This window comes from Mus musculus, chromosome 4 (assembly GCF_000001635.26).
Source record: "Mus musculus strain C57BL/6J chromosome 4, GRCm38.p6 C57BL/6J".
NCBI classification, from domain to species: domain Eukaryota; kingdom Metazoa; phylum Chordata; class Mammalia; order Rodentia; family Muridae; genus Mus; species Mus musculus.
In genome coordinates, this window is record NC_000070.6 from 133,479,852 (window position 1) to 133,503,549 (window position 23,698).

The 23,698-nt window shown below is 52.7% G+C and overlaps 2 protein-coding genes and 1 long non-coding RNA gene across 4 annotated transcripts; 1 reads left to right on the forward strand and 2 right to left on the reverse strand.

Annotated features, from left to right (window-relative positions):
* The first annotated feature begins 281 nt into the window (after positions 1-281).
* On the forward strand, positions 282-8,089 carry Tent5b (terminal nucleotidyltransferase 5B). Its single transcript, NM_175307.6, has 2 exons — positions 282-712; positions 6,233-8,089. The coding sequence occupies exons 1-2, from the start codon at positions 449-451 to the stop codon at positions 7,250-7,252; spliced, it is 1,284 nt and encodes a 427-aa protein (NP_780516.1). The 5' UTR covers positions 282-448; the 3' UTR covers positions 7,253-8,089.
* Gm13257 lies at positions 1,626-4,772 on the reverse strand. The gene is made up of 3 exons (XR_390815.4): positions 4,442-4,772; positions 3,192-3,310; positions 1,626-3,098 (listed from the first exon to the last, which is right to left on the reverse strand). It is a non-coding gene; the product is annotated as a predicted gene 13257 (long non-coding RNA).
* A 3,156-nt stretch (positions 8,090-11,245) lies between the features above and the next one.
* Positions 11,246-19,794, reverse strand: Trnp1 (TMF1-regulated nuclear protein 1). Of its 2 annotated transcripts, XM_006539155.3 has the most exons (3): positions 17,777-19,794; positions 11,885-11,979; positions 11,246-11,766 (listed from the first exon to the last, which is right to left on the reverse strand). In XM_006539155.3, exon 1 carries the CDS (start codon positions 18,604-18,606, stop codon positions 17,935-17,937), a length of 672 nt encoding a protein of 223 aa, XP_006539218.1. In that variant the 5' UTR covers positions 18,607-19,794; the 3' UTR covers positions 11,246-11,766; positions 11,885-11,979; positions 17,777-17,934. The 2 variants fall into 2 exon arrangements, with proteins under 2 accessions (XP_006539218.1, NP_001074625.1); NM_001081156.2 differs by having other exon boundaries at positions 11,249-11,979; positions 17,777-18,699.
* Between the last annotated feature and the right edge of the window lie 3,904 nt (positions 19,795-23,698).

Genomic DNA, 23,698 nt, shown 5'->3' on the forward strand with positions numbered 1-23,698 from the left:
AGGGCGCTGTCCCTCTAAGTCCCGGCAGGCTCGGGCCAATCGCAAGCAGCAGCTTCTTTAAAGACCAAAGGAGGGAATTCGGTCCGAGAGAGGGGGCGGGGAAGGGGCGTGCCTTTCAGCCAATCAGAAACTCCTGAGAGCCAGCGATTCCCTTGCAAAACTGTGTTGGCCCGTGATAGGGGGAGGGACAAGAGGAGGGCATCTCCTGCTGTGTGACAGCTGTGCTGACCAATGGGCGTGCGGCCCGCGGCCTATAAGTGTCAGCTGGGCCCGAGCCGCCTGGCTCTAAGATCTGTTAGTCCTCCCTGCCGTCGGGGGTGTTCCCTGGGTTTGCCTCGCCGCCGCCGGGTCCCCGCACCCCGCCTTGGCCCGTGCACAGCCACTCTCCCTGCCCTCCTCGCCTTCACCATTCCCGGGTTTCTGCCGTCCAGGCACCGGGGCCGGGTGAATGATGCCGTCGGAGAGTGGAGCTGAGAGCCTGGAGCAGCCAGCTGCGCAGGTGGGGACCGGTGCAGCCTCGGCAGTGGCCACGGCTGGGGCGGCCGGCGGCGGCCCGGACCCGGAGGCCTCCTCGGCCTCCCTGGGACGGCACCAGAGTCGGCTGAGCTGGCCACAGGTGAAGCGGCTGGACGCGCTGCTGAAAGAGCCGATCCCCATTCACGGACGAGGCAACTTCCCCACGCTGAGCGTGCAGCCCCAGCAGATCGTGCAGGTGAGGGGGACCCTGGCAGGGTCGGGGGTGGGGTGGTGCTCTGCTGCAAGGTACCTGGAGTCTATGACTGGCCGGGAAGCTAGGGAAACTAAGAAACAGGAACCCGACTACTAGTTCAGCTCTTCCTGCACCCTGCTGAGCTTGCCTGCTTGCCGTTCTGGGGACCTCTTATTCCCTTGGGAACCACTCACCAAGACCCTGGCTGGGAAATGGGGTGGAGATGGAGGAGGCACTAGATGGGACATCGCCCTGGCAGTCGCCAGTGAGGAGGGTGTGTACCTGGTTCCAGAATAGCTTTTCTTCTTCTACCTCACATCCTTGGACCTCCTGCACCCTCAGGGTTCTAGGGCACTCTGCCCTTGTGTTCCCACAACCCTTAGCTCAAGAAGCCTTGGCTAGGTGAAACAGCCCAGAAATTCCTGGGAAAGCTCCCAACCTCCCACGTGTTGCGGCCAGACCGGAGACCTCACCCCTTTGAAGATAGCATCAAATTTCCATTTTAGGGGTTCCTTCTCCCTTAAGGCTAGAATGAAGGCCGGCCCAAGGTTCAGACCCCAAAACACTATCTCCCTCCTGAGGATCAGATTCTGGCAGCTGCCCCCCTCCCCCATCAAACTACAGCTCTTTTAACCTAACCCTGCAAGACCCCAAACTTGCTCTTTCTGCATACAGCCCGAGCACTGTGGAATTCTGAAATACCAGAGGATGCCCGTTCTTATACCCCATTCTAACTGAGGCCTCGGGTGGGAGGGTGAGCTACCTACCAAAGGCTATCCAGTGAGGTGGAGGTCAGGTTCAGGGAGGGAGTCCTGGAGCTCCCCAGGAACAGATGGTATCTGATCAACAGTTCCTCTCCCCCCCCATCCCCATCCCACCCCACTCCCCAGATTCCCAAACTCAACATCTAGTCCTGAAGTCCCTGTATAATGAAACCCAGAAAAGTTAGCTAGTGCTAGTTCCTGTGTGTTCCTGTCAATCATGGTCTTTCCACACAAGCCAGGTAAAGCTGGGCTTTATCATTCCCCACCCCCTTACTACAGCCTTCCACAGAGAGGGAGGGTGGCTGTTGGGGGACGGTCAGTCTTGCCCTCCCTCCCTAGGAACGGGGAATGAGGTGGAGGGTGTGGGGATGGATTCTCGAGGGCTGACTCACTGGCTGTCCCAGTGGGGCTGGCTATGGCATTCCATGCTCCCCTGACGTTGCCTGGATTATTAGTAAATGGCTTCAGCTTGTTTTGTTTTGAGATTAGGGTCCTCCTATGTTTTGTCCAGGCACCTATGAAACTCAAATGATCCTCCTGCCCCCAGCTTCCTCTGTAGCTGGGACTACAGGTGTGTCGCTACCCTTATGCTGGTTTTTCTCTGGAAGGAAACCCCCAGAATTCCAGGCAGGATGGGAAGGAAATGGGGGCACTCAGAGTGACTAGGCCTCTCTGCAGGGACAGGTATCCGAACTTGAGCAGGAATGTGACTGGGTACCCACCTCGGTCCCCCAGTCATGTGAGGGGAGTGAGTCTGTGGGAGCCAATTGCACGGCACAGTCCTCCTGAGCTGGTCATCCCAGAACAGGGAGCTGTTAGCTGTGGAGTGGAGAGGTGGCAGAGGCCTCCTGTAAAGTCCATTGTTTCTTCCTTCTATTGGGCTCAGTGGCCCCATCTGTCCAATGGATGTGGGTTTGACTACTCAGCAGTATCCTTTCTGGTTCCAGACTCCCAAGGGACCATGCGCCTTCACCTGCCTATGCAGCCAATCTGTCTTCTGGTGGGGATCCGCAGCTGACGGCTCTTAAAGCTGTTGGGATGTGGGGGGGGGGAGCTGCAGGAGGGAGATATGGGGGAGAGGAAGGAGCCTGCTAGGGCTTCTCACAAGTGCTAAGTTGTCTCTGCTGTCAAGAATGGAAGCCTTCTGCCTCTGCGCCCAACAAGGTCTTCCCTCCAGCCAACAGTCTGAGCAGCTAGGAAAACAGATCCTTGCTTGTGGTGCCTGGTTAAAGAGACCCACTTTCTTACAGGAGCCCCCTTTGCCATTGCTCTGGAGACCAGGTCTGAGTTCAATTCAGCCAGTTCCTGACTTTGTGACCTTGAGTGAGTCACTTGCTTTCTTTCTCTGGGCCCAGAGAATTGAACTGAACGATCCGATCTCTCCAGCTGCAGCCAGAGGGCTTGCTCTTGCAAGCTTTGCATAGTCTTCAGTCTTCCTAAGATCTCAGCAGAAACCCTGGGCAGAGCAGTTTGGGGAATTGGGCGCCTCAGCAAGGAAGAAAGGGGGGGTACAGTCCCTGTTCTGCAGTGGCTGGAAAGTCTGATTGGGGAGGCTGCAAACTGCCCTGCAGTCCTTGGGTGTGGCAGTATCTGGGGACCGCCTGTCAAACTGGCTGTAGTCACACCTGGGAAAGAGACAACAGCCAATGGTTGGGTGACACAGCTGGCCCCATGGCCCTGACGCAGGGGATTTAATGAGAGAGTTGCTACCTACTTACCAGGCCAGAAGCCATGCCCTGGGGTGGGCATCAGCTGAGGAACAGGAGTTGGCACTAAGGCCCAGTCAGCTCACCTGGGACTGGGGGAGGGGATGGTCTGCACTTTTCTCATTGGTTACCTGGGACAGTTGCCAAGATGTGCCATGAAAGATCCATTTGACAACTGCAGTAACTTCCCAGCCCCCACCTTCCCACCACTAACTGCTCTGGGACTCAGAGATTTGAGGTTCATTCTCACTTTGAAAAAAAAAAAAGTATGGTGTTGCCCCTGCAATTCCATCCTTAGGGGATGGAGGTAGGGGGTTGGAAGTTCAAAGTCAACCTCAACTATTCTGAGGCCAACTTGGGCCACTGAGACTCTGTCTCAAAACAATTTTTATGTAAGATAGATAGATAGATAGATAGATAGATAGATGATAGATAGATAGATAGATAGATAGATAGATAGATGATTGATAGATAGGTGATTGGTAGATGATTGCTAGATGATAGATAGATAGATAGATAGATAGATAGATAGATAGATAGATAGATGATTGATAGATGGCAGGTAGATAGAGAGATAGGTGATAGATGATTGATAGATGGCAGGTAGATAGAGAGATAGGTGATATAGATGATTGATAGATGGCAGGTAGATGATAGATAGATGGATGGATAGATAGATAGATAGGTAGATAGATAGATAGATAGATGGATGGATGGATGATTGATAGATAGATGACAGACATGGAGAAATTGGTTGACACACAGTTTTGCTATAATATCCCAGTTGGTATCCAACTCCCAGTAATCCTCCTGCCTCAGCCTCTCAAAGTGTTAGGATTTCAGACATTCTCCACCACACCCAGCTAAAGTGTTGAAAGGTCAGGAGGATTAGAACACAAATGGATCTAGTCTGCTGCTTCTGAAGCCTGGGCTTGAGTGTGGTAAGAGGGTAGGCTGTCCTGGGGGGTGGGGAGGCAACTGTAGAGAGTGGCTAAGGACCGGCTTGGAGTCAGTCTTACATGGGTTTGATCTTAAGGATGCCTCTTCACGCCTGTGAATCTAAGCTTCCCCATCTATACCGTGGGGATCGTGAAGACCATCCCTGTAGGTTCTCATTGGTTACTTCTGTTAGGTTTTGGTGCTGGGGGTGGAGTCCAGGGCCCTACACATGTTAAACATGTCCTCTGCAGCTCAGCCACACCCCAGTCCCCTCTCCCACCATGGATTCTGCTGAGGTCCTGCATCTGGTGCTTACTAAATACCTGACCGTGGTACTCCTCCCTTTCCCACACCATGTGCTGAACGTTCCTGTGGCCAGTCCTTTCCTTCCCACCCCCATTACCATGACAACTCCTTCCGGAAGTCTTCCTGGAGGGAGCCGCCCCGCCGCCTGCCGCCTCGCCTCGGATTGCCCCACCGCGGCTTGCCTCCTCAGCATTTAGATGCATTCTTTGCAGTTAATTCCCTGGGAGGCCAGAGAACAACCTGCCCCAGAGCTGGCGCTGACTTGGCAGTGAGGTGGGGTAGCAGAGTCACCAAGGGCAGGAATGCTGCCTGGTCACTTTCAGGACCGTGTGTGAAGGGCTTGGGGTTGCTGAGAAACCTAACGTCTGTATTCACCCTAGCTCCCCTCTCCTCCCACGGCTGCCACTGCCCAGGGCTCTAGCTAAGACTTACAGGTGTCCCTGTCCTGTTCCCATGCCATCAGCCCTGGGGCTCCAGGTGGGGTCCTCCGGATGCTTCTGCCTCAGCCTTTTAAGTGGCTGGGGAATCACAGCTTGGAGGCTTGCTTAGTCTTCCCATCTGGAAAGTTCATGTGGTGTTTTGCTTCCCTGGTTCCTTGGGGTGGCGCGCGTGCGCACAAGCACATTTCATAATCGAAAGACACGGGCCTGGAAAGAGGGCTCAGCAGGTAGGAGCACTGGCTGCTCTTGCAGGGGACTGGCTTCTATTCCCATCACCCACATGACATCCTGTAACCACCTGTATAACTCCTGTTCCAAGAGACCTGAAGATCTCTTGTGGCTTCTATGGGCACTTGTATCCATCCATGCAGGCAAAGCACACATGCACATAGAATTAAAAAAAAAAATCTTTTAAAACTTGAAAAGTGTAAGAATCTATAATCGTGGCACATGCCTTTAAACCCAGCACTCAGCAGGCAGAGCTCTTGAGTTTGGGGCCAACCTGGTCTACAGAGCGAGTGTTAAAGACAGCCAAGGCTACACAGAGAAACCCTGTCTCAAAACACCTAAAAGGCCTTTAATCCCAGCACTCGGGAGGCAGAGGCAGGCAGATTTCTGAGTTCGAGGCCAGCCTGGTCTACAGAGTGAGTTCCAGGACAGCCAGAGCTATACAGAGAAATCCAGTCTCTGAAAAAAAAAAAAGAAAGAAAAAAAGAACATATGTGGACTTGCAAAATCTAACCAACTTAGGTCCTGGGTCTTAGCCTGAAGACGCTATGGCCTTGAAGATGTTTCTTTAACCTCTGTACCTCGGGTCTTCTGTCTGCTGACTGGATATGACTGTCATGGACCTTAAATGTGTGTAGGCACGTAGGGCGCTAAGCAGGCCCCCTGAGCTGGTTACACTCAGTGCCTGGCATGATACCAGATGTGTGGCTTGCAGTGTCAGGAAGGTCAGGTAGCCCCGTGGGAAGACCTAGGCTCTGAGCTGAGTGCCCAGCTCTGTATTTACTGGCTGTGTGACTTTGGACAGCTCTCAAGCGTCTCTGTGCTTCTATTTCCCAACCCGGGGATGCAGGACTAAACCTTGCCTCAGCGGGTTATTATGAAGATTAAGTGAGGCTGTACTTTAATGTAAAGTGCTTAGTAAGTTCTCTGCTCGCCTTTGTTATTTTTATTGCTCCTCTGAGTCAGTCCTTTCAACTGGGCCCTTCTCCAGATTGGCAAATCGAGGCTTAGCGAGTTAAAAGGGTTCACAGAGCCACAGAAGCTGGTCAGCAGTGATGGATGGTGGGATGATTAATCATGGCGGTTGTCAGTGCAGACCCGAGGGGTCCAGGCGCCTGACCCATTTCTCCTCCCCTGCAGGTGGTCCGCAGCAGCTTGGAAGAACACGGACTGCGTGTACACAGCGTGCGCCTGCATGGCTCAGCCGCCAGCCACGTGCTGCACCCCGAGAGCGGCCTAGGCTACAAGGACCTGGACTTGGTGTTCCAGATGGACCTGCGGAGTGAGGTGTCCTTCCAGCTCACCAAGGCAGTGGTCCTGGCTTGCCTGCTGGACTTCCTGCCAGCGGGAGTGAGCCGGGCCAAGATAACGCCGCTGACACTCAAGGAAGCCTACGTGCAGAAGCTGGTCAAAGTGTGCACCGACCTGGACCGCTGGAGCCTCATCTCTCTGTCCAACAAGAGCGGTAAGAACGTGGAACTCAAGTTCGTGGACTCTGTGAGACGCCAGTTCGAATTCAGCATCGACTCCTTCCAAATCATCTTGGACTCGCTGCTCCTCTTTGGCCAGTGCTCATCCACACCTATGTCGGAGGCCTTCCACCCTACGGTGACCGGGGAGAGCCTCTATGGGGACTTCGCTGAGGCCTTGGAGCACCTGCAGCACCGTGTCATCGCCACACGCAGCCCCGAGGAGATCCGAGGTGGTGGCCTCCTCAAGTACTGCCACCTCCTGGTACGGGGCTTCCGGCCAAGGCCCAGCACTGACGTTCGCGCCCTCCAGCGATACATGTGTTCCCGTTTCTTCATCGACTTTCCGGACCTGGTGGAACAGAGGCGCATTCTGGAGCGCTACCTGGAGGCCCACTTTGGCGGAGCGGAAGCAGCCCGCCGGTATGCTTGCCTTGTGACACTGCACCAGGTGGTCAACGAGAGCACAGTGTGTCTCATGAGCCACGAGCGCCGCCAGACCCTGGACCTTATTGCCATGCTCGCCCTCCAGGCACTGGCTGAACAGGGCCCTGCTGCCATGGCTGCCCTGGCCTGGCGACGTCCTGGTTCAGATGGGGTGGTCCCAGCCACTGTTAATTACTATGTGACCCCCATGCAGCCACTGCTGCCCCGAGCTCACTCCTATCCTACCTGGCTGCCTTGCAACTGACTCTGATCCTGGCCAGAAGGGAATGAGCGCCATGGGGTGGGGTGGGGTCATCAGGTATGTGTGGAGGATGTAAGCAGACACAGGCCACCTGTGCCAGCTGGCCCGGCACTATAGGGTTGGGCCTTTGAACAGACCAGACTTTCCTGCACAAGGCTCCTATGGGCTTAAAGCCAAGTCAGGGTTCTTGACAGAAGGACCCATTGGTCATCATACTGTACTCTTGGACCTGCGTGACTGTGGGACACAGAGGCTGCCTGTCTGGAAATGACAAAGTCAGCTTGTGTGGTAGCCTCAGTAGCAACACCTTGGGTTGATTTCAATGGCTTAGAAAGGGTCAGCCCACAGGGACCCAGATGCTCCTATAGTGGCCACAATGTGATATCATGTGACAGGGCTATTCAGTTGGGGTACGGTTGGGCCATTCACAGAGCCTGGGGATCCAACCTCGCTGATCACTAGGAAGAGATAAACTAAGGCATAAAGCAACTCCTTGGGGTTTGGGTGGGATGGGAGTTCAGTCTCCTGAAACCTCCTTGCCCTAAACCGTGAGGATTTCCTGAGGGCCGAGGTATACAGTGGTGCGACCCATACACATCCCAGTGCCTCACCCATCTCCTTTCCCTGTGCCTTCCAGGAGCCCTGCTGTCTGGGCACTATTGTTGGAGGCTGCTGGGTTCCAAAGCTGCCACAGTCGAGTTGACCACTCCCTCCCCCCACTTGCTTGGTAATAGGACTCTCACTTATCGGGAAGGCGGCAGATCCCATCCCCTTGCCACACCTCTGGATTTGTTGCTATTTTGCACTCTTCCCACCAATAAAAAATGTCTGCACTGACCATAACTGTATCTTTCTCCTGGGAAAAAGCTCTCTATGGCCTAAGGCTGGCACTACCTCCCCAGGCAGAGCTTGCTTGTATTGTGGGGGGCGCCAAGGAGTGGCGTTGGAGCGTCTCTACTGTCCCCCAGCTTGGCAAATATGAACTGGGAGCATGGCTGGTCTCCATGTTGCCTCAGAAGTCTAGACTTCTTGTTAAAGGGAATAAATATTCATCTCTCCTGATTCTGCCCCTGGAGTCCTAGAGGCCCAAAACCTGGCCTCTGGTGAGCAGGTCTGCCCATTCCATCGAATCCCCAGGAATTGAGCAGGGTGACTCTGAAATGAAAGCTGAGGCTGGAGGACCTGGAGGGTCCCCCTGAGCCTTGGTAGGGTCTCTCTAGCAAGCGGACGTGAGCGTGTTCTGGCTTATTGTAAACTGGTCCTGTGGAGAGGGCAGGATCTCTCTGAAGTCAGATGGGGCCAGCTAACTGGGCCCAGGAGTGCAGCTTTTGGAGATGTTCCCTCAGGCCACTGGCCACTCGCCTCTGGACGCTGCCCACTGTTTACCCTGCCTCTTTGATCTGGGGATTGCAAAGCCTTTAACATATCCAGCCTCATTAGTCTCCTCTGAAGTGGTGGCTTTGATGGGTCCAGCCGGAGTGGACAAAATTAAACAGCAGAGGAGGCCTCAGTCATCGGAGGCATCCTCACCTGCTCCATGGGTCTGGCTAGGTGCCTCAGTTCCTTCTGCTCATGGCTCCAAATGGCTGGAAAGGCTGCCGCTGCAGGTTCTCAGACATAATTTACCCTCTCTCCTGATTCGGCCACGTGACCCTGCCTATGAGCTAGGAAGAACATAAACCCAGCAGGCTCAGTGAGTTGGGCTGAAGGTTCACCTGGCTGTGTTTGGTTCAGGAGATAAGAAACGCAGACGTTTTGTGTGTGTGTGCCCTGCCTGAGCCTATGGTTGTGGGTCCTAGGGCCCCTCCCCTTGTGACAGTTACACCCTAAAGGGTAGATAAACAATGTGGTCTGAGAAGGGCAGCGATGTATTAAAAAGGTATGTAGCAAGGGACTTAGCAAGGTGTCCCTCCTTGAAAGATGGCATTCAACTGAACAAAGATTTTAAAGGTCCTGGGAAGCGAGCCATGTCGCTGGCTGGAGAAAGTGTTCCAGACCAAAGGAACCCGTCTATGAATGTACACGTGCCCTGGCAGGCCTGTCTGAAGGAGGGCACGTGTGCCTGAGGATGTCTGGCCAGTACTGCGTGGGTGTGGGTACTCTCTGGAGCTGGCACACACACATGTATGGATGTGAGGGGGTAGGGCGGAGTGGCGGAAGGTCACACCAACAGCTGTCTGGCCTGACTTATTCCAGGCCAGATGCCGCGCTTCGGTCCGTGAGAACATGAGTTCACATTTCACCCCTGTAACAACAACTCCAGAGAATGGCGTTACGTTTCCATTTTACAGACAAAAGCGGAGGCCAAAGTGGTCAAAGAGGTTCAAACTCCAGATGCTGCGTTGTAACGCCCCGTGGGTGACGGTGACCAACTCCTGTGCGTATACGAGAAGGCTCAGGCTATTTGCTGTATGACTGGCAGAGTGTGGTAATGTGCCAAGACGTACATTTTCTGATGTATCTGTGCCAGTAGTCATGGCTTGGGGTGACTGTCTGGGGCCTGTTGTGGCAACAGCACACCTGTCAGCCTGTGGGTGTGGTGCATTGTTTCCCGGTGTGAGAAACACACTCTGTGCAGGACATGGCTCTTGTGGGCCATCCCTGGCACCACCTTCAATGCCAGGATGTGTGTGGACATCAGGAATTTGGAAAGTTGCCAAAGGACAGCTGAGAGGAAAGAGCTCAGCCGTTCACCTTCCAACTATGGTACCAGCCACAGCCCACCTACCCCTTACTACCAATCTTCAAGCCAGAGGGGGCCAAAGCCACAGGGATGTGGGCTTGAGGAAGGTCATTCCCAGGCAGGTAGGCAGTGCTGGCCTTCCCAGATACAGTGTCCACCCTTCTCAGGCTCAGGGCCCTGAGAAGGCTCTGGAGAGCATCAATGGCTCCTTTGTTCCCCAGTTTCCTGTTGTTTTTAACAATGAGAGGCCCCAGTAGAAACCTGAGAGGACAGGGTGTTTCTCTCCTTGCTCCCTCCCTCCTGGGTTGTCATAGTTCACACCCCTCAAGCAATGACAAGGATCCTTTAACACTAGCCTCCCTGGTGGGTTATTTTCGTGAACTCTCTCTCTCTCTCTCTCTGGACTCCTTGGCTTTTTACATTCTAGGCAAACACTTCATTACTGAAGTTATATTTCCAGTACTGTTCTTTGTTTTTTTCTTGTTTTTTTTTTTTTTAGACACAGGATCTCCCTATGTAGCCCAGGCTATCCTTTGTTTGTTTGTTTTTGTTTTTTTTCGAGACAGGCTTTCTCTGTATAGCCCTGGCTGTCCTGGAACTCACTCTGTAGACCAGGCTGGCCTCGAACTCAGAAATCCGCCTGCCTCTGCCTCCCGAGTGCTGGGATTAAAGGCGTGAGCCACCACGCCTGGTTAGCTCAGGCTATCCTTAAACTCCCCCATCTTTCTGCTGGGATCACAGCCATTTGCTACCAGGCCTGGTTCCCCTTTATTGGTTTCTTAGGCAAATCCCACACCTTAAGAGTCCCTTAAAGCCCGGCACTTGGGAGGCAGAGGCAGGGGGATTTCTGAGTTCAAGGCCAGCCTGGTCTACAGAGTGAGTTCCAGGAAAGCCAGGGCTACACAGAGAAACTCTGTCTTGAAAAAAAAAAAAAAAAAACTTCTCAATTTCAATGCAGTCTCCTGAGGAGACCCCAAAGGACAGTCACCTATATGACCCTAGACTATGGGCAGTTGCCATGCACTGCCCCAGTATCCCAGCCTCTGTGGGCATCAGCCTCCCTCCCGTGTGCATTTCTATCTCTGACCTTCTCCATCGCACCCTTGGTGACAGAGAAACTTCCTAAGTAAGGGTCAGCTCTGCACCAAGCAAGGGAAAAGTCAGTCAGTCAGTCAGTCAGTCAGTCAGTCAGTCAGTCAGTCGCCAGGCCCAGACTCCCAAACCAAACAGAAGCCCCGTCAGGAGCTGTCCATGACCCACTCAGAGGAAAGACAGGGAGGACACCGGCCATGTGAACCTTAAAACCACACGTCTCAGCCTCTCGTTATTTCGATTTATTCTTCTTGCGTGTATATAGTTGGGAACTGAGTCGCTATACAGCCACTTTAGAGAAGCCTATATGTTCTGGGCGGTGTGGGAGTAAATGTGCCTCCTTCCCTCTATCAGGATACATCAAGAAGTGGCTTGCCTTTCTGCATGTAACTTGGCTTTGGAGGTTACTGCCACCTCTTCCTGAGAAAAGTGTCCCCCTAGGAGGCAGCAGCTGATTGTCTGCAAGGGGCTACAGGCATGTCCTCACTCACAGGGGGGAGGACAAGGATAGTGGGGAAAGGAAAATGGGGCTTTCCTACAGCAGTGATCTGCCTCCAAGAGGCCTCCTGGATCTGCTGGACATAGAAGGGACGATGGGGACTCCAGCTACACTGTGACTTGTGATGACAGGGACTCCGTGACGTGTCAGAATGAGGAGTCTATCTTTAAGAAGAAATTCTTCTCTCAGTCACACTGGCAATGTTTGCTGCGGTCTCGGCTAATCTGAGAGCATCTCGGGCCTCTGTATCAGCAAAGGCAAATACAGTGTATGGGAAGCAATGCAGAGTGGAGCAAGTTCCCAGGACCCAGACCCTTGCCACTGTAAGGGCTCCTGGGAGGAGGGCGCCGAGACTGGGTACCGTCAGTCCTGGAAGTCTTCCTGAAGGCGGGGTATCCAGAGAAGGTGCGGAATGCAGAAGTCAGTCCAGACCCATAGAGTGGAGCCTCTGAGGAGCTGGAAGAATAATGTCAAGAGCCTTAATTATCTTTTCCAGAAGCTGCCCCGCCCCACCCAGAACTTCTACATCTGTCTCCTCGAGAAGGCCTATCACGGGGAGACAGGGCAAGAGGGCTTGGTGTGGAAAGGGCTCGGAGAAGCAGAGGTTCCCTTGGGTCTTTGTCCTTGGCTGGAATCCCCATCAGTCTGAGCAGCAGGAATGGAATGTTCCTGTAATGAAGAGCCCGCCCCTCCCCCACCCCTCCCCTTATGGCGCTCCCCGGGGCTGAGGCAGGGACTCCTGATATGGTGATGCATGTGAGCAGTGGTTTTCAACCTTCCTAACGCTGCACCCCTTTTATACGGTGACCGCCCCCCCAACCATAAACATATTTTGTCGCTACCTCAAAACTAACTTTGCTACTTTTATGCATCATAATGTAAATATCTGATATGCAGCCCTCCCCCCCAACAAAAAAGGGTTGGACCCACAGGTTGAGAACTGCTGCTCTAGTGACACCAAGGTTTTGCACTGGCCCTCTGATGCTGCTGTCTTTGTCGGTCTCTCCTGTCCTAGGTAGAGTGGTACCATCATTCACAGAGTCTCGGTATGTGTGTGGCACTCAGTAGAACCACTTCTTTCTTTCTTTCATTCATTCATTCATTCATTCATTCATTTATGGTTTGTTTGGGTTTTAGGGTTTCTCTGTGTAGCCTTGGCTGTCCTAGAACTAGCTCTTAGACCAGGCTGGCCTCAAACTCAAGACATCCACCTGCCTTTGCCTCCCAAATGCTGGGATTCAAGGTATGTGCCACCTTTGCCTGACTCCGTAGGACATTTTTTTTGTTTGTTTGTTTTTGTTTTTTGAGACAGGGTTTCTCTGTGTAGCCCTGGCTGTCCTGGAAGTCACTCTGTAGACCAGGCTGGCCTCGAACTCAGAAATCTGCCTGCCTCTGCCTCCCAAGTGCTAGGATTAAAGGCGTGCACCACCACTCCCCAGCTCAGTAAGACTTCTTATACTGAAACATTCGATCCTCTAGTGTCCTGACCTCCCTCAAAATTCAAGGGCTGCGGAGATGGCTCAGAAGTTAAGAGCATGGGCTGCTCTTGTATAGAACTAAAATTCAGTTCCTAGAACCAATGTCAAACAGCCACAAAAGCCTGTAACTCCACCTCTGGGGGCTCCAACACATCTGTCCTCCTGTCCTCCAGAGTACCTACATACGTACACATTATTTAAAATAAAAATAAATAAATTTCTTTCTTTCTTTCTCTTTCTTTCTTTTTCTTTCTTCTTCTTCATCGTCTTCTTCTTCATACATACATACACATTATTTAAAATAAAAATAAATAAATTTCTTTCTTTCTCTTTCTTTCTTTCTTTTTTCTTTCTTCTTCATCGTCTTCTTCTTCTTCTTCTTCTTCTTCTTCTTCCTCTCTCTCTCTCTCTCTCTCTCTCTCTCTCTCTCTCTCTCTCTCTCTTTCTTCAAGGCCAGGTGGTGGTGATGCACACCTTTAATGCCAGCGCCTCTCCTGCCATCCAAAGCTCTCTGCTCTCTTGGCAGCAAACATTCCTGTCCAGGTCTTCAGGGAGGGGAGACAGCCAGAGGCAAGCCTCAGCCCCACATGCAGCCCTAAACACCTTTGGCCCACCCTAGCCATAAGCCAGGTATGCTGAATCAGCTTGACTCAACACCAGAACCCAGACAAACTGGCAAGGGTGTGTCCAGTTCTGGGGAAGGGGGGCCGACACAAGACACACTTTGCCACCCACCCACCCCCAGCATTTCATACTTCCCTTCCCAGGACCTGATTCCTTTAAAGCAATCCCCCCAAATAGTACTGTCATTAGCCCACTGAACTACAGTTATAGAATTACAGGTTCTACACCTTTAAGGAAGCCATGTACCCACCTCAGCAGACTTGAAGGGGATTAGAAAGAATGTGAATGGAAAATGGATGTAGACTACCTAGCATGGTGCCTGCTGTAAGGGAAATAGTTAATCTAGAACTCAGAACTAAGGGCTTTCGACTTGCCAGGGTGTAGTCGGAGAATAATGGAAGAACTGGGCTGGGGATTTCCCAGCTATCCTAAGTACTTCCTCCCCCCCCCCCCCCCCCCCCCGCCTCCGCCACCCCCCACCTGGAGTCTCCTCTGCTGCTGAGACGCCAGTACACCCAGGACTCTGCCCACTGAAGGTCTGGAACACCTTAGCCTGGACCAGTCACTTCAGCCTAATCTCTAGGAGGCCACCTTGGTCGTTAGGTGGTGGCAGGACCCGTTGCTGTCGTCAGTGGAACAAATCTGTGAATGCAGAACTGGCTCTCGGTGGAAGCCCAGTTCAAGCAAGTCTTTCCTACTAGGCTCTCTCCGGCGCCTCTCCTAGAGTTTCGCACCCAGGGATAATGGATACAGTTCAGGATCCCAGCCCAGCCCAGCCAAGCTGAAAGCCGGCACTGAAATCACGCCTTTATTAATGGGCCGGGGAAACCACCGCCACCGCTTCTTCTGCCGACTTGTTTGTTTGGTTGGTTGGTTGGTTGGTTGGTTTGGTTTGGTTTTCCGACATTTCTCTATGTAGCCCTGGTTATCCTGAAACTCATTCTGTAGACTCAGCTGGCCTCAAGATCCACCTGCCTTTGCCGCCGCTGCCTCTCGAGTGCCGGGATTAAAGGCCTGCGCCACCACCTCCCGGTTATTCTGCAGACTCTCATATTCCAAAGCCATTGAAAGCCCCAGAACCACAAACAAGAATGACTGAGGACCGGGTCACCAGGAACTAAAAGCGTCCCAGGTCCCGCCCCCAACTCTCACGAAGCAGCTCCACACTGCCCTCTGGTGGCACAACCAAGCTGCTGGGCCCAGCCAAAGAGAGCAAAAGGGCTTGGTCGTCTCCTATCTCTTAACCCGATTCACTGGTTGACATAGTGTCCTCAATGCACAGATCCCAAGGGTCCCTGACCTTGCCCCATCTGCAGGCTAGGGGCCATCAAGAAAGTTTTCAGCCAGAGCTACACAGTGAGTCCCTGTTTTGTTTTGTTTTGTTTTGTTTTTTAAGTTCAAGAAGTCACGTGGGAAGACTGCTTTCTGCTCAGGGCTAGAGTAATATTAGCCAAGTGCTACAACATAATTTCCAGAGGCTGGGATGTGGTTCAATTGCTAGAGTGCTTGCCCCGCATGCACCAGACCCTGGGTCCAACATTAGCACAGTATGGTGGGGGTGCGCATCTGAAACCCCATCACTTTGGAGGTAGTGGCAAGAGAACACAGTTCCCTGTTGGGACCAGACAGGTAGTTCAGGTGAAGGTGCCTGCCACCAGGCCTGACCACGTGAGCTCAATTTGGGACTCCCTTGGTAGAAAAGAGAATGTACTCCTTCCTGTAAGTTTTCCTCTGATCTCAACACATCACTGTGGCAAATGCCTGCCCCACCCCAATACACACACTCCTGTATGCATACATTCATAAATAATTAATGTTTTTTAAAAGGTTCAAGGTTATTCCCAGCTCTCTATGGAGGTTAAGGCAAGCCTGTCTCAAAAAATTAAAATTAAAATAACCTGAGCCCCCATTAGGTCTCCTGGGATGGTGACACCCAGGGAGCTACCTGGAAGAGAACTGGAAGGCAAGCCTTAGAAGCAAAGACCCTCTGCTGTATGCTACCTCCCGAAACCCCTGGAGTAAGTGGTGATCGGTGTCTGTTAGTTAGGAGAGAATGGAACAGGCCCAGGAATGCTACACAGGATCCTAGGAGGACTTTTGACTTTTCATTGGTTGAGAAGGTTGATGGCCTGAGATTCAAGTCATTGAGCTGTGTGCCCTGGCACAGACTTTTTTTTTTTTTTTTTTTTTTTTTTGTCGAGGGAACAGCCTGGCTTCTTGAAGAGGAGGGAGGGGCCAGAACTGCCTGTACCCCCCACCTACCCACCCACCCGTCTCCAGCAGGTATCATCTCTAACTCTTCATGTGTCCACCCACGCCACTTCTGAATCAGGTCAAAGCTGATTACAATAAACCCCAGAGAAAGTCCTGACGGTGGTGACAGAAAGCACTCTATGCCATTAGCTAAAAAGCTCCTTCGGATCAAGGGCTTCAGCCCTGCAAACCAGAAACCCGTGGTCCTGGCGGCGGCCCAGCTTACTGCAGCCAGAGCTCCAGCTGTCATCTCTAGGAAGTCCTGTGTTCTCTGGCCCTCAGAACTCCAAAATAACCTGGAAACTTCAATAAATCCTTCTCTGGGAAGGACAGTTTAAGCCAGAGTCCCCACTCTACCCCTGGGCTATGGCTTTCTCAGAAGTTCTGAGATTTCCAGGTAAGAAGGCTTTAGGAAGGTCTTCCGAGATCCCAGCAGTATGCTACCTGTGCAGGGGAAGGTCTGATGGGGGGACAGGTTCATCTGAGGACCCCTGCCTGTCACAACAATACACCTCACTCACAGGATGACAGCATCCGTGTGACTCTGACATCCTTCTCTTCCTCCTCTCCCTTCTCAAGCCTGACAGGAGGGACAACAATATTCAGAGATGTGAAGAAACTGATCTAGAGAGGGGACAGCATTGCTCTAGGTCACTGTGGACAGGGTCCAGCCAGAGAGGGGACAGCATTGTCCTAGGTCACTGTAGACAGGGTCCAGCCAGAGAGGGGACAGCATTGTCCTAGGTCACTGTAGACAGGGTCCAGAGGTCTGCTCTCCCTAACTACTGGAACAGAATGTAAAGGATACACACAAGCCTAGGACCAGGCTCCCCTCCCCTCTCCTTTACCTCATCTCCTCCCCACACCCTCTCTCTCTCTCTCTTCCTCTCTCTCTCTTTCATGTGACCTTGAGAAATCCCTTTTCCAGTTTGTAAAACAAGGATTTTAAATAAGCAGAGGCTGAGCCGGTCCGTCCCTAGGTGTGACTTAAATGAGTAAAATAGCCAACCATGCCTTACAGTGGGAAAAAGAATTCAAGGCCCTGTTTCAGCTTCCCCACAGCAACTCCTCAGAGGTGGTTATACACACTCTCTGCAGCCAGGTCCCTCACAGCTGAGTGGGGACAGGGGAATAGGGACCCGAAGGGCATCCAGTCAGGTGGCATTTTCAGTCTGGCCCTTTAAGGCCCCCCTTTCTGGAAGCTGATGCCATGCCTGCTCCCTTGGGGCTGTTAAAGAGTGTCACCTGGCTCCATCCCTGGCAGAGCTATCTTAGAGATGCCTTGGGGAGGGCTGCTAGCTGAGCAGGTGACAAACAACTCATCCTGAATATCCCCATCGGGCTGTAAGCAGATACCAAAATCATTAGGAGTATGGGAAACGCTGGGACCTAGAAGCAGAGAGACCTAAGTATGATGGGGACAAACCTTCAACCTCTCCGGGTATCTGTCTCCTCCAATGGGAGTCACAGACTCAGAGGAGAATCCAGTCATACAGCCCTGAGCCAGCCCTCCTCCATCCTGGGACTTTCTTCTTCTTCTCCTTGCAAGGGATGGAGCTGGGCTGTGTAGAAGCCAGCAACTTTGAGGGCAGGGTTTTTACAGTCCCAGGGGACCCAGGAGAGACCACACTAGCACAGGTGAGGGAGCAGATGTTGCAATATTGCAGCAAGCTCCAGCTTGTTAAAGTTTGCCACCAAATCCCTCCGGAAGCCGAACACCTTCCACTAGTTCATCTCTATAAGGGGACTTGGCACTGTCATCTAACCAGCCACGAAAAAAAGGACAGCTCTATCAGGGCTCCACAGATGCCCGCCCAGACATGGAAGATCCCGGATCCTACACTCCTCAACACAGACACACGCTGTATCCAAAATAACACCAGTCAACAACACCGCACCTTAGTGTCACTTTCAGGGCCCCCCATGGACCCCCAGCTGACTCCTCCGCGTAGATGACGCCGTCCATCTGGCCAGCACCTGGATCCGTCCGTCCGTCTGTCCTCCCGCACCTGGAGACTCGCCTGCCTCGGGAAGCCAGGGGTCCGGGGTACTGAGGTCAGCGCTGGGGGGAGGCGGGGCCGCGGGGCGGGCTGCGGCGGAAGGGCGAGTCGGGCTCCGGGCCCTGGCCGCGCCGTAGCCGCCCTGCGCCCCAGGGCACGCAGCTCCCCAGGCCGAGCGCGGACGCCAGCAGCGCCGGGGGACGACCCCGGCGACCGCGGCGCGCACCCTTCTTGAGACGGGACCCGTGCGCAGCCAGGTAGAGCTCGGCCTGGGCCACGCCGCCGCTCAGGCGGCTCAGGCTCTCGGCGCGATGCGCCAGGCGCAGCTCCGCAGCCAAGAAGACTCGGTGCAGCTGCAGCACCCGGCTCTCCAGCTCCGACACCAGGCGCCGGCGGCCCTCCACTTCTAGCAGTCGCCGCCGCGCTTCGGCCAGCTCCAGCGCACGGCCCCCTGCCCCCGCCGCCGCGCCCGCGATCCCCGCCGGGCCCGCGCCCCCAGACCCCCCACTAGCACCCTGGCGCCAGCGCTGCAGCTCCTGCCCTTCCACGGGTGTCTCGGCCGCCTCGGGTAAGGGCGGTGACTTAGTGGGGGTCGGAGTCGAGGTCGGCGATGGGGAAGGGGGCTGGAGGGACGGCAGGGGCTCCCGGGGTGGCGGCGGGGGCGACCCCGGTTCTGCCGTCCCTTCCTGGGCCCCTGGGCCGCAGGCGCTGATTCGGCAGCCCGGCATCCCCCGCCCCGCGGCGGCCCAGGGTTGTCGGTGCGTGGGGAGGAGAGATGCTGGGCACGAGACTAGTGAGAGGCGGCCGCAGAGCCCACACCCAGGCCGCACGCGCCGCCCAGCATCTTATAGCACATGGGGCGGAGCGATGGCAGCACAGCCAATCCGAGACTTTTGTGCCTGAATCTGCCCTGCCTCCCGCCAAGGAGCGTATCCCCAAGTGTTTCAAGTTCCCTGTCTTTCTCCCAGATTGGCTCCGTTTGGGCATCATCCCAAATTTGGGGTAGATAAGTGACGGTCACTTTCCTCGCCTGGAATCACCTCAGAAAAATTCGATGGTAATGTTTAAAAGTCATACATTTCAGTCTCTACCCAGAATGGCTGGGCGTCACCTCTGCTCCTCTGCCGGGCCCGCGTGACAGTGAGAGCCTAGCCTAGAACTTAGCGCTCCGGGTCTCCTAGGATGCCCTTCCCGCCCATCTCTCTGGGCTTATGGGGTGGTTAAGGCAGAGAGACGACTGGTGTCCACTGGAAGATGGGCATATGACTGGATTACTCGCATACCAGGAAGGCACTTAGCTTGCAAAACAAACACCAGAGCCGCTGCTCCTGGTCCGCCAACCTTCGTGGGGCCCTTAGAAAACCCCAAGGTGTGCAAAATTATTTTCCAGCTCCAACTCTGCCTGCGTGTGCACCTGCTAGCCCACAAGACACGTCCTGGTATCTTTCAAATGGAGGGGGAAAGAAACTCAGAAGAAGCCGCGATGCCCTGCTCAATGTCAAATTGTAGGACAGTGGCTGAGTCTGGACGGAAATGAACGAACAAACTCAACCATTCATCAGAGCCCTTGAGATACGTGGATTCCTCCAATTCCCAAGCACGACTCCACATCTCGAATTTTAACCATCCTAGCTCTGCCCACTTTCCCCACGGCACAAATAGCCCTTCTGTTCCCCTTCCAAGTACTGGCCCAGACACCAAGGGTTTTACCTCTGATTGTATCTATTTGAAAGCGCCATCAGAGATTGGAGGGGTTCACGGTAGGAGAGGGCAAGGTCCCCAGGGCAGGAAGGAAGCTCTGAACCCCATTGGGAAGGACTGCAGCAGGTCCTCGGGTTTCAAAGGATCTGCCAAAGGTGTGGCCAGCCCTGAGGGTCAAAATATATGAAGAGGAATCTGACTAGTGGGGGGAGGAAAGCCCCAGTCCCTCCGACCCACGGGTCCACCCAACTCTAAGTGCTTACAGGTGCCTTTTAAGTGACAGGAACTCTGACAGCAAATCTCCACAGAAGCAGCTCCCAGAGCAAGGGAAGGAGGGTGAAGGGAGTTAGATTCAGAGAAGCGGGACGGGAGGACTCACGGTAGTAAAGGGGTGTTCAGTGAACAGGAGTAGATCCCAGAGAAGAAGGACAGCCAGGGCTACACAGAGAAACCCTGTCTTGAGAGAAAAGGAAAAGGAAAAAAAGAAAGGAAGAAGAAAAAAGGGAGGTATGTATGTGGGGAAACCCCACCATTGGTTAGTTCCAGGGAACCTGTCAGATCTGGATTGCAAATCCTTCCAGAGACCTTGGATATTGGTCTCTCTAAGAGGGCAAAGATGATGAAAGCATATTTACGAGGAGGGGCTGGTAGTGTGCCTCAGTAAAGCTGGGTTCAATCCCCAGCACCAGATAAAACCAGAAACAACAAAGCAGCTATGCCTGTCGTCCAGCACATGAAAGGCAGACAAGAAGACAGGAAAGCAAGCACCGGGCTAGCCTGGGCTACATGAGATCTGTGTCAGAATCCAAATAACTAAATAAGTGTTCACTGAATGCACTGTGTTCTCATCCCTTAGACGTAGGGACAGCAGGCTTTTCTTCTCAATAGGAAACTAATGGCCCTCAAACTCACCTGATTGAGCTGCGTGAAGTGGCTCACAGCTGATATCCCAGTCTTCAGGAGGATTAGGCAATCAGAAGGCTGTGGGTCAGAGGCCAGTCTGGGCCACGGACTGAGTCCCAGGCCAGTCTAACCTGTAGTAAGAGACCCTATCTCAAAAAGATGAAGAGCAGAGTCGGCCAGATGGCTTGTCAGCTAAAGTACAAGCCGCACAAGCCTGACAATGTGATTTCCGTCCTCAGAATTCATGGGGGAAAGAGAGCCAACTCCTGAAAGCTCCCTGTGAGACACTCACCACTCTCACACACACACACAACACACACACCAACACCACTCACACATATACATACACACACCACTCACATACACACCCACACACACCAACACCACTCATACACACAACACACAAACATACACACACACACACCACACACACCACCACCACCACTCACACACATACACACACAACACATGCACACCAACACTACTCAGATATACACACACACATCACACAAACATACAGGCACATACACACACACTCATAAACAGACATTCCACAATTATAAAAAAATAACAACTTATAAACATTTTTAAGACAGGATATTACTATGTAATCTTAGCTAACCTGAAGTTGACTATGTAGACCAGGCTGGCCTTGAATTCACAGATAGATGCCTGCCTCTATCTCCCAAGTATTGGGATTAAAGGCATTTACCATTACGTCAGGCATTCAATATTTTTTTCCTATCTTCTGTGTATACATGTATAGGGTACGCTATATATGTGCACTAATATATATATGTGTGTGTGTGTGAAACACACATTTGTTTTCATTACTGCTGCAGTCTCCTTTCTATACTAGCTTTTCCTTTGATGGAATCTTTTGACATTTAATAGAGTGCTTGGGTCTAAAAGCACTCGTGTGTGTGTGTGTGTGTGTGTGTGTGTGTGTGTGTGTGTGTGTGCGCGCGCGCTCACTAGGCAAGAGTTCCACCACAGAGCTATACCACCGACCTCATAAACACTTGCTTAGATTGAAGCAGGCACCACTGGCATGGAGACATCCTCTCTTGCCTTCACTCATTCATTTTCCTTCCCTCACTTCACTCTCCGCCCTGCCGTTGGTGACCTCAGGGAGTGGAGCACATTGACAGGTGATCAGAGGGCAGTTCCATACCATTTGTACCTGCACGGGAGAAAGACAGAGCCTGCAGGAACACATTGCCCAGTGGGGCCAGCTGGGGAAGATGAGGTGCAGGAGGTGGTATTTCAACTGAGAACAGCAGGATGAGTCATGTGAATAATGCAGAGATGGGGGCAGATTCATGTAGGAGTACTCGTGCAGGAGACCGGTAGAGAGGGCTGGCGACTGCCTGTTGTCCTGTCATCTTGTGTGACTCCACACTCCCAGGAGTGGACAGGAAACCACAGCCAACCACCTGTTAGTACACTGTACACTGCTAGCCCAAGAACCTGCACACTTCGAATGAGGAAGCTGGGGACTGAAGATGGGGCTCAGCTGGGAGAGCGCCTGCCCCGCATGCCTAAGGTCCTGAGTTAGATCCCAGGGATCTTAACCAGGGATGGCGGCACAAGCTTAGAGTTCCGGCATTCAGGAGATCTCATCATGCAACTCCTGTGGCTTGGAGCTTACTGTGTAGACCAGCAGGCTGGCCTTAAACTCAGTGATCTGCTTCCCTCTGCCTCCCCAGTGCTGGGGTTAAAGATGTGCATCAACATGCCCAACGTGAAGAAATGGACTTTTTAGTTTTCTTTTAAAGCTCTAAGAGGGGAGGTGTGTGTGTGTGTGTGTGTGTGTGTCTGTCTGTCTGTCTGTGTGTGTCTGTGTGTCTGTGTGTGTGTCCTTCCCCCAGCTAACCAATCCTCCTCAGACACTGGAGCCAGGAGTCTGCCCTTGCTACATTTATATCTTCTTGCCAGAGACCTGAGACCTGAGAACTGTCTGCCGGCTGAGCAGCTTTAGAGCCTACTTTGCAACTCAATCCAGCTGAAACAGCAACAGAACCCAGGGGAAACAAAGGGATGGGTCCTTGGGGTTTCACATATATATTGAGAGCTGTACATTAAAATTTGAGCCTTAGGCCGGATGTGGTGGCACACGCCTTTGATCCCAGCACTTGGGAGGCAGAGGCAGGAGGATTTCTGAGTTCGAGGCCAGCCTGGTCTACAGAGTGAGTTCCAGGACAGCCAGGGCTATCAGAACTTTGTCTTGGCTCATTATTTCTCTCAGTCCTTACCATCCATCCCCAGCTTTCCTTTCAGGAACCCAGGAACCCGTGGCCACTGGTGACTGTGTGTGTGTGACTGTGTGTGTGTGTGTGTGTGTGTGTGTCTGTGTATGTCTGTGTGTGTGTGTGTGTGCACTCACGTGCAGGCCTTTTTGGAAGTCAGAGGGTGGGCGACCTGTGGAAATCAGTACTTTCCTTCCACCCTGTGGTTCTCTGGGATTTAACCCTGGTCTTCAGACTTTTTAACAAGTGCTTTTGTCCCTGTGCCACTTTGAAGACTCTTTTTGTCTCATTGAGACAAGGTCTCATGTAACCTAGGCTGCTTTAAATATGCTGGACTTGAACGCCTGACCTTCCTCTTCCCACTTTCCTAATGCTGAAATGACCATGTTTGCCACCATGCCCAGCTAGGAAAAGCTTTTTTTTTTTTTTTTTTTTTTTTTGCTATTATGACCATTACATCTTCTCTGATCTTTATAAAAATTACACATTTTTCTTGTAGCAAAATAGAGAAAATAAAATTAAAAACCAAAAAAAGATTGGGGATGTATCCGTTGGTGGAATGCTTATTTGGTATGCATTCAGTGCTGGGTTCAACTCCCTAGCACCACAAAAGCTGGGTGTGGAGGCAGGGTAGTACACACCTGTAATCCCAGCACTCAGGAAATGCAGGCAAGAGGCCCTGAGGTTCAAGGTCATCCTTAGCTACTTAGAGTTGACTCTGTCTCAAAACAGTATCTCACAACAACAAAATGATCAGAAAGAAAAGAGAGAGAAATGGGGATGAGGGAGGGGAGATTGTGTTTGGATTGCATTTAGCCCTTTCCTAGTAGGTCTGCGAAGCTGAGAAAAGCTCTTTCTCTGAACTTTTGGTCCTGCCTATGGCACAGACAAGGACTTAAGGATTTGGCCAAGAACCTATTCCTATCGACCTGACTCAAAACCTGCAGTCTGAGTCTAAGACATTGGA